This window comes from Pinus tabuliformis, chromosome 1_2, assembly GCF_031772625.1.
Source record: "Pinus tabuliformis cultivar Carrire ecotype Pingquan chromosome 1_2, CPIR1, whole genome shotgun sequence".
Classification (NCBI taxonomy): Eukaryota; Viridiplantae; Streptophyta; class Pinopsida; order Pinales; family Pinaceae; genus Pinus; species Pinus tabuliformis.
The window spans coordinates 909,809,271-909,820,400 of NC_142298.1; the positions used below are offsets into that span (position 1 = coordinate 909,809,271).

Consider the following 11,130-nt stretch of genomic DNA (forward strand, 5'->3'; position numbering starts at 1 on the left):
TAATGGTGCTGAGGGGTCTAAAGGTCGAGGGAATATTATGTTTTTTCAGGATTCTCACAATCTTGTCTGTCGTCCCTTGGATGAAGGGGAGGTGGACTCCTGAACTACGATCAATGGGTTCTTTCTTGACCTTGGGACCCTTACTCGCTTTGAGGAAAGCTTGGACACCCTGCTACCTACTATAACCATTCTGGACAAAAACATTAAGGAGATGGGACTTTTTTTTAGAAAAGTGGTCGCCATAAAAAATTCTTAGAGCACGAGTGGCTAACGTGCTGAGAACACCTATCTTTTGAGCAGGGAAATGGTGGGAATTGGCATGAAGATACTGCTCAGTATGAGTCTTTTTTCGATACACCTCATGGGAGAAAGATCCATCAACTTTCCTAGAAATGAGGACATCAAGAAAAGGAAGGCAACCATTGACTTCAAGCTTCATTGTAAACTTAATGGAATTAGACTAATTATTGAGATGTTGGAAAAAGAGATCTAATTTATCAGGCCCGTGCTACCATATGTTGCATGTGTCATCAACAAGTCTTTTCCAAAGATTAGGTTTAAATAAAGTAGAGGATAAAGCCTTAGATTCGAAATCTTCCATGAAAAGGTTAGAAACGATAGGGGACAGGGGGGAACCCATGGCTAGTCCACAGGTTTGTTCATAGAAGACACCTTCAAAACAGAAAAAAAGTGGAGGTGAGGAAGATCTCAATCAATTTAGCCATGTCGGGATCAGTAAGACGAAAGATGACATCCAGGGCTTCCTTAATGGGGATGTTAGTGTATAGGGAAACAACATCAACACTGACATGATTGTCACCCGGTTCAAATTTCATATCCTTCAACTCTCTAACAAAAGAAGAGGAGTCTTTGACAAAGGACTTTGCCTGCCCCACCAGGGGCTTCAACTTCACAACTAAATACTTAGCTAAAAGGAAGGTTGGCCCACCAATGGTGTTGACAATGGGTCTAAGGGGGACTCCTTCTTTATGGATTTTGGGAAGCCCATAGATCCTGGGAGTGATAGGGCTACTTTCAATTAGCTTATGGCTAAAGGAGCCAACAATGCTGTTGGATTTAATAGCAAGAGCGACCATCTTAGAAATCTTTTTCAAGGGATTCTTGTCAAGTTTTCTGTAGCTTCCACTGTTGATCAGATGATCCAACATCTTCTCCCGATAATCTGCCTTATCAAGGATAACAACAGCCCCACCTTTGTCAGCTTTTAAAACGACGATGTCTTGGTTCCTATTCAGGGATTTCAAGGCTTCGAACTCATCTTTGCTGATGTTATTTTTAGGGGGTTTTACTTTTCTAAGAATAACAACGCAGTCTTGTCGAATAATATCTTTAATATTATCCGGTAAGCCTTTAATCCCAAATTTAACAACACACATAATATCAACCACCCTATTATTTAAATAGCTAGATTCAAAATTATTTATATTATCCTCTCTATTCATAAATCAACTATTATTATTATTATTAGTATTAATATTAATGTTATTGTTGGTGTTGGTCATATTAAAATTATTAATCTTATTATTATTACATATATCAAAATTGAAACAATTACTATTAATATAGAAAGAGGGGATGCAAGACCGATTTGAAAAAGAAGGGATGGAGGGAAACTGGGAAAAGAATGACCGCAAGGAATTGAATTACAAACACACTGAGGGGAGGAATTAAGCGGTGATGAATTTATGAAAATCAGTGTTCACATAATTTTTTGTATATTAAAAATAATTAAATTCCAAAATATTTTGGAGAGCATAAAAAAAACAAAGAAATGAAAGAAGAATAAATTCATAAACTTCATTTAAAAATAATGTTTGAGCACAAATTGCAGCCAGTTTTGGTTGCAGGGTAAGATTCACCATGTAAGCGTTGAATAAGTATTTATTAATTTTCATAATTTGAGTTTCATAATCTTTATGGCAATACTGACCTTTCTAGTTTTTTACGTTGTTAAAATTATAGTGAGCTAGGGAGGCTTCTCTCCAAGCTTTTTGAGCATAGGAATAAATCCTTAAATTGAACTAAATAATTTGTTTCTTTAGGTCCGATAGACCAAGTTTGGTGTCAGTGGACGTTAACCATCATCATCATCAATTATAAAAGTTTGAATTCATAAAATATATAAATTTTAAATTTTTAGAAGAAAAAGATGTAATTTAATTTAACAATAATAATAATAGAGATGAAAAATTAATTAGAATAAAATAAAAGAGAATTATAATTTTATAATTTCAATTAAAAAATAAAAATAAAAATACCGAGTTAAAACCAATAAAAATAAATGGTATGTATAATTTTTGGAAAAAGATAAAATGAATAAAGAAAACTGTTACCTATAATAATATAACATATAAAAATACTAATTAAAATAAAATAAATATTTGAAAGAGAATTACAACTCTATAACTTCAATTAAAAAAATATGAGTAAGCCTTTTTATAATATAAGATATAAAAAAACTAATTAAAATAAAATAAATATTTGAAAGGGAATTACAAGTCTATAACTTCAATTATATATAAGATATAAAAAACTAATTAAAATAAAATAAATATTTAAAAGGGAATTACAACTCTATAACTTCAATTAAAAAAATATATATGTAAATCTTTGGAAAAAGAAAAAATGAGTAAAAAATGATTAATTATAATAATAAAATATAAAAAATAATTAAAATAAATATTTGAAGGTAAAAAAACAAGCAGCGATAAATCTACCCACTTCAACGTTCACTGCGTATCCTACCGTAAACGATGACTTGCAGATAGAGATGCAGATTCTATGCTCTGCACCACACGATGCTAACGGATCTCAAATCATTGTTAACTTTCTAACTGGAATCTACACTTTTTTCCAGGGCGTAGGCGGGGCGCTAATAATGTTGGTGGAAAAATGATTAGAGTCTCTGCTCTCACATGGTGGGAATGGAATTTACTTTTATTTTTATGCGTCGATGGGAGCAGTGGGAAAAGGAGGATCTTCTTACAATGACATGGAAGAATTTGTTGAGGAAATACAGAGGAGAGGAGAGGATTGGCAGTTTCGCGAGTAATAGATCGTAAATGTAATCTGTCATTAGGAGAAAAAAAGAAGAAGTTGAAGTTGAGATTCATGTTGTGTTCAAGAAGGTTGTAACTTCGACAAAGAGACAGTGCCAAATTAGATTATCTTTCTTATTATTATTAATGGGATGCTCAGGAAGGTTGTGTCTTTGAAAAAGATGAAGTGCCAAAGTAGTTATCTTTCTATTTATCACCAAAGTTTTAGAATTGAAGTTCGAAAGCACCAGAATCATCTGTTTGATTCTTACATTGTTCCGTTTTGATTAATCAATGTTAGAGTTTGGCAGTCTTTGATGATGATGATGGTTAACGTCCGCTGAGACCAAATAATGATCTATCTGATGGTTAACGTCCATATCAATAAAGTGTTTGGTTGTAAATTGTATTTTTATCCATTTATTTATTTTCGAGATGGAAAAAATGGTAGTAATTTCTATTAATATAAAGCAATTTCAATATATATTTAATATCAAAAGAATGACATACAAAGTATTAAAAATGATAACAAAAGTTACTGGATTCAAGGTTAACTAAATAACGGAGGTTAACTAAATAACGGATTAATATATAGTTTGAAAATAGAGCCAAAACTTAAAAAAAAGAAAGAGAAAATATTCGTCCCAAGTGAGAATTTTCTTTTTATATCCTAACAAACAAAAAATGACCACTTTGAAGGGAACATGCCACCTCCAAGCTTTCCTAAACCAACAAATCTTGTTTGTAGGATTTGTAGAGTATAAAATACACTGATAGACCTCTAAGATCACCACCGAGCCCTATTTCCAATCTCAATTCCACACCGAGGAATCACTTCTCCCTTTAAGTATGAAGCCCACTTCTCTAAATACTTGTATGAGGCAACTCCACGTAGTCACATGTCCACCTGATAGACCAATATCCTTTGCGGTCTTCCATATCACATTGGGAGGGTCCAGCTGTCATCGAGTGATAACTTGATCCATGAAAAAGATGCCTCTCTTATGAAGAGTAACAATAATATCATTATTGGAAGAAGGTGGAAAGGTAACCCCAAGAATCAAATCCAAGCCAAACAAAATATGGTTCCCTCTACCAAAGGACCATATCATCTTTTCTATCAGTCATTTACTCACCTTAGAAAGACTCATCCAGATTTAAGAACCTCTTTTGATACCGACCACACCCTTCCTATACCACTCAGAAAAAGTTCTACCCTTTGGATACTTCTCAGCAATGATCACTTCCCAGATGCCCTTGCTGAAAACAACCCTCCATAGGGATTTAACTAATAGAGCCCAACCAAACCTCCTTAAATCAAGTATTACCCATCCACCTACCTCTTTCCCTTTAGTAATCACATCAAATTTTACAAGGTGGTATTTTATATGATCTCGATTCCCCGACCAGAGAAAGTGGGACATGATAACATTAATCCTTTTGATAATATATGAGGGAAGCACAAAGACGTGCATCCAATATACAGCCAGTTGCTGGAGGACAGATTGTATCAAGATATACAACCCACCCAATGTCAACCAACGGTGAGTCTAAAATGTGAAACGCTTCTAAGACTTCTCCACTAACCATCCCTAGTCTGATATCCTGTAGCAATTTGGATTCAGTTGAAAACCTAGGTAATTCAAACCACAATCCATGGGTGAGACCATAACATTGAATAATCTAGATATGTGATGTATTATTTCCTAGTCAACAGATGATGATAACAAAATATATTTTCTACCATTCATGTTCAGAACTGATGCTGCTTCAAATTGAACCATGATATGGTAAAAGGCTAACCATTTCTTTAAACTAAGACCATTCATGACCAAAATGAAAAGTAAGGGAGACAAGGAGCAACCCTGATGAAGACTTTTGCCTGCATGAAAAAATTTAGATGGAAAATCATTAATTAACATTGCAAAATTAGTAGAGGATACACCACAGTGGCTTTACTCAATGAACCTCTGACATATCACGTGCATTCATGACAGACTAAACAATACCCTTAATTTGACTACATATTGGAAAATAGCTCTAAAAATCACAGTATTTAATCCCCTACCAATATGAACCCAATACACCTTCATAATTAAAAAAAACCCTACTTTTAATAGATATTGTAGGTAACCATTTTTTCATTAACATTTTTAAACCCATTTATATTTTATCATTATCGTCAAGCTCCATTTTTTATACCTGCAGATATAAAAACCCTTTACCCCCTATTACATTCTCAATATATTATGTCTATTTTCCCTCAATATATATCCCCCAATATGAACGCCCGTGGTATGGTATTGCTCCCCTACTGAAGCCCCCGTGGGATACACAAGTCATTATCCAAGCAATATTCTCCACAGATAAACTAATTTTTAAGAGAATCATATGCAAGAAGGCCCAATCAATACCGCCTTGTGTATCTGACGGCCTGATAGGAAAACAAATTTCTCATGTGAGATATAATTAGATAATACTTGCTTAATTATATCATCAATAATTCTAGAAACCAATTTGTATGTAATATTGCTCAAAGATATCAACCAGAAATAAGAGAAAGTCATTGGATGTGAAGTTTTTGGAATTAAAGTAATGAAAGTCGAATTAATCCCTCCTAAAATCCTACCACAAGTACAAGAATCTTCAACCAATCTAAGTAATTCTAGTCAACAAGATCGAAAAAGTGAAGGAATAACTCCACCATCCAACCATCTGGACAAGGACTCTTGTCCTTGGCAAAAGATTTGAGGAAGTTCTCGACACCCCATATCATATCTTCATAGTCGACCCCAGTATGAGCCCAGTATAAGTCTTTGAAAAATTTGACCGCCTCCTCCTGAATTTCATCAATCGAGTGGACCTGACCCCCCTCTTTCCTTTCTATCTCCCATATTGAATTTTTGTTCCGCTTAAGATTTGTAAAGTGATGGAAGAACTTAGTGTTATCGTCACCCTCTCGAATCCATATGGCTCATATTTTAAGATGCCAAGTGGCCTCCTAAAAGTAAGGATGTGCCTTTTTTTCAAGTTCCAACTCCATTTTATTCAAATGCAAATCAGAAGGGGAGTTAGGGTCCATGAGAAAGCCAAGGATATACATCTCTAGTGCTAACCAATCTAAGTCCCTTTTCATTTAGGGCTTCTGATTTATTTCCCATCTACGGACTTCCCCCTTCAGAGAATTTAGCTTCTGTAATCTCGAGTCCATCGTTGAGACATTTTCCAGAAACGTGTCAGTGGGCCAATTATCCCTCATAAGAGAGATGAAGGAATCCTCCTACAACCACATCATATTGAACTTGAAGGGAATACCCCCCAATAAGCCTCTCCCCTCCACTGTAAAATGATCAGAAAATGATTTGACATTTTGGTCTACCATTGTTCTAGGTAGGAACCAATGGAAATGTCCTCACATCACATAAGGAATTTTCCTCAAACAACCTATTGAGGAAAGGGCCAAGGGGGTTAGGTTGGCTGCGAGGACACCAAATTTCTCCACAAGTAAGCATAACATTGAAGTCACCAACGATGAGAAGAGACCCTATCTTAAAAGTGCGACAATCTGCCATCGTGTCCCGGAAATCTTGTTGCTCTCGGCAGGGTGCATATAGATTAAGGAAATGAAGATGAAATGAATAACCCCTAATGAAACTAGAAAGGAGAATACCTACAAAACATTTAAACGTTGTAACATTCACCTAATGAGGATTCCACAGAACCACCATACCACCTGATAAACCAAAAGAGCCAGTAGTGGTAATAAACCAACTCAGATGAATGGACTAAAATTATGCTGTGGATTTCTCCTTTGAGGCCATAGTTTCATGTGTGAAGATAAAAATAGACCGAAGAAATTCAAACACAAATTTTAGCAAGGATTTTTTAAAGGGATCCCCCAAAACCTTGATGTTGAGAGATAAAAGTTTCATCTAGACACCCCTAGTCGCGGGCACATAGTATCTAATGGCCCGAGAATAAAAAATAGAAATAATTGGGATGTCCTGAAGGACACCATCTAGTGCAACAGATAGGGATTTAGTATAGGGTTTCCCATGAAAATTCCAACTCCCTCTATCGCCTTTTATATGATTATTAATATTGAGTCTGGATCCAGGGCTAATGACAGGTGACCTGTGGGAAACCTCCACCTTATGAATGAAAAGTGCTTCTAGATCCATGAATGGATTTCTCATGAGGAGATCAATGTCACTACCGACATAGTTGTGTGGGGAAGAATCAATCAGACATAAATCCACATGGGAAGAGCCTTAGGCGTGCCCACGCCCAAAAACATCCTTTGAGGAAGCCTTCTGAATAGGAGGTGAATAGGGAAGGGAAACCCCTCGAATATGAGGAACCAAGGAGGGATCAAGGGGACCCAGAGGAACATGATTTGAAGTAGCTTTGAGAGAGGTTGTTAAAGGAGGCATATAAGCCTTAAGTGCACTCGAGGATAATACATGGGTGATGGATGGCGGAACAATCGAAGAAGAAGGAAGATGAGCAATGGGTATAGCGATCAAGAGACGTGCTTGATTCCTAGGCTCGTCAAAGGGAATAGGTTCACGAGAAGCAATAAAATCACAAGAGTCATGCACCTTATAAGGAAAAGAAGCTCCAGTAACAACATCAACAAGGACAACCAGGTCATCCCGGGGAGAAGGGGACAAATAAGATGAAGAAGTAATGTGATCCAAAGATCCACCTTCTAATGCAGAATCGTGAGAGATAGAGCTACCTGGATGAGTAGAGGGATAAAGTTGAACCAGAACCTCATTCACGCAGCAACCACGACCAGTCCTGCGGGGGCATCGAACCATGAGCTGACCAGTATGGTGACAAAGAAGGCAGTGAAAAGGGATCTCCCGATAATTAATTCACAACCTAATTCTACTAGAACCCCACTCTAGATCGATATTCTCAGGTAAGACACTCGAGAAATTCACTTCAACCAATATCCAAGCAATGCGCTTGTCCCTAGCCCCCAAAATATTAGCATCCATATATCAATTCATAAAATGGAATTACCAATTTCCGCCAATACCCTACGCGTCCAATATCCAGTCAGCAGACCAAGGAGCTTGACCTAAGCATACTTCGAGCTTGGGGTCTCATAGAGAGGGTTAAATTCGATATACCATCTATGGAGCTGTAAAAAATTGGGCCCACGTACCCAAGGATCCTTTAGGATGTGAGACGCATCATCCTCGTGGAGAAAATGGATCCTGAACCAAGAATTCTTTAGGAGACTAAATTTAGGAGAATACTTTAGGATGGGAAGCTAGTTGAATTTAATCCATGCATGCATCCCAAATTCCCACATCTCCACAAACATCCACTACCCCACCATGACACGTTTCTGCAAACTCACCACTCTATCCCAGAGGACATCATGTCCAAAACTGAGTAGTTTGGTCTCTGGACAATATTTCACCGCCTTCGAATAACACCTATGACTACGCCTGACCAAAGAATCCAAATGCAAATGCCCAGTGTCCACCTCATGTAGCTAATGTGTCCCTGAAATAACTGACTTACCATGCCAGTCCCCACCCCCAGTCTTACTGGATGAGATAGATTGTACATATGTCACATCAACAACTAACATGGCTTGGATGAGAGCCTTTGGCTCAATAGATTCTCCACCCGATGATGAGATCTATAGAGAGACACTGATCCAAAGTCAATCCGAATGAATATGGAAAACAAGGAGAATTAAATGGCTAAATCTAAGAAGGATATGGATTAAACGTGTATAATAGAATGACCCCTTACCCAAAATGGAAAAGAGGGAATGTGGGAGATCAAGGTCGATCACAAATGAGAATGTCAGACCCACAAAAATAAAAGAACTGTGATGTCAAACCTCTAGAGATAAAAACCCGAGAGCAAGAAAATGTTAAAAAAGGGAACACCACGCTAGGTGAATATTATGATAATCATAGTACACAATACTACCAACCCAAGTGCCTCCAAGAAGATCAAAAAACACATTAAGAATTCAATCCTAGCACACACATGCATGGGATCATGTAAATTTTTTCACCAACCAGGTTATAATGTAACCACTCTAGGTAAAAAAACTGCTCAGTCATCTACCTGTACAATACCTGAACTAAGAATTAAAAAATATTATTGACACTTCATTCCCTGGAAAAGAACATAGTGAATGCATCTGATAAAATACCAGAAATAATCCAATTAACAACACCAGTGGCACCAACAACCTAGAATACACCACCAAAAACTACCACAATGCCAACAGACCACCTTAAAAATTATAGTAAAAACCAAGGCTCATGAATGAATCTTTTTCTTATTAGAGATATTAGAATACTCTGATTTCACCGCCTTAGGTTGAGAAGGTGACGACATGGAGAGAATTACAACCTGAATAACATAGAGCCACTCACTCGGCCTAAGTTAGAAACAAGTGTGACAGTCCCAAACCACCCTCAAGAGATGTTATCAAAGACAAACTAAGGAAAAAACAAGAACAAGCCAGATATACCGACAGTAATAGATTATTTCCTTGATGCCCTATATGTGTCCATGATGAATAGATATAAAATATATAGAGCACACAAGGACAAAAACATCAACTGAATAATCTCCAAATCAAGGAAAAATGGCATGTTATCAGACTCAAGCCACGAAATGAAAAGTGAACAGCCAATTAGAATCCCCTCTAGAACCCCACTAGTGTTCACAAAAACCCATGTATTTTACTTGTGATAACTATTTCATAAGATAAATTTTTTTTCAAAATGTTTAAATTTGACTAAATTTGGCCCGCCTTTTTATCAATATCAATAAAGTGTTTGGTTTTTTATTATATTTTATGTATGATAACTATTCTAGTGAAAAATATTGTTTCAAAGTGTTTAAAGTCGACTGAATTTAACCTAAGAATATCTAATAAACAAACATATTGTTTTCTATTTAACCTTCAACTTTATCACTGATCTTCCCCTAAGCTTAATTTGAAAACCAAAGAAAAACTACTCACTCAATAGACACTCGACTGTTTGGAAAAAGAATCTAAGCTCTGCACTTAATACAACTACAACAAATATAAAGATAATTGGTATTACTTTCCAACCAATATCATATCTAAGCTATATGTATTTATAGAAATGGTATTACTTCCCAACAATATCATATACTTTGAAAGAGAAACAGACTACGGTTAACCTGATAAAGTTTAGTGGTGTTCTTAAGAGTATGTGGTACTAGATTGGCATTGAGGCTAACCGGAAAAAGGTCAATGGTTTTTTAAGAGTGTGTTTTTTAAGAGTACACAATTATGCTTTATTTTTTTCATAAATGATAATATATTTTTTTGTAATCTTAGTAGTACCTTTCATTCATTCATCTATAAACAGGCAGGTTATAAATATTTGGGTCGTTCGGTGGCCTTAACCTACGCAGTGGGAAACCAGGTCTGTTGGCCACTAAATCACATTATAAGCCATCCAAAACATAAATAGTTTGAGTCTTTTTAGCCAAGCCTTATAAGGCTGATAGTATGGAAACCAACTAATAAACATCAGACTCAAAACATAAATGCTACTTGACATAAACAACAAAAAATAATCCAAAATTAACAGTCATAGCTTCGACCCATTAACCATCCGACGATTCCACCAGAGTAGGATCTTTAGCACTTGATCCTAGTAATTCAGATTAGACATACATGGGATATGCCGCTCGATGCATCCTAGATGGGTGTTGTAATTTTGTAGCTGACGTTGGATAAGATGGAGCTCGTTTTGAATGTCTTTTAGACTCGACTCGGCCTCATTCTGTGCTAATGTGTTGGTGATCACAACCATTGCTTTCGCCACTATGCACTTCATTAACCAATAAAAATGAATGGACTGTTTGAACAAGGTGAGACGACCACTTGTGTACTTGGGTTCGTGATTAGTTCCCCCTAGTCTGTGACTAGCAGTTCAAGCTCAACTTGCAAATTCAACTCTGACTCCTAGCTCGCGATCAATTGTTTCACCTGCGCTGGGGTCCCTTCGCAGTAAGCCTTGATTGTGGCTTGAATATTCTCAGAATT

General features: G+C 36.4%; 1 protein-coding gene across 1 annotated transcript; it reads right to left on the bottom strand.

The window, feature by feature from the left end:
- Positions 1-674: 674 nt before the first annotated feature.
- Positions 675-1,397, bottom strand: LOC149208906 (uncharacterized). Its single transcript, XM_089398455.1, has one exon. It carries the CDS (start codon positions 1,395-1,397, stop codon positions 675-677), a length of 723 nt encoding a protein of 240 aa, XP_089254581.1.
- Between the last annotated feature and the right edge of the window lie 9,733 nt (positions 1,398-11,130).

What these genes read in the sequence shown, in the direction of transcription:
- LOC149208906 (XM_089398455.1), bottom strand. Translation starts at nt 1,397, where the DNA reads ATGTGTGTTGTTAAATTTGGGATTAAAGGCTTACCGGATAATATTAAA.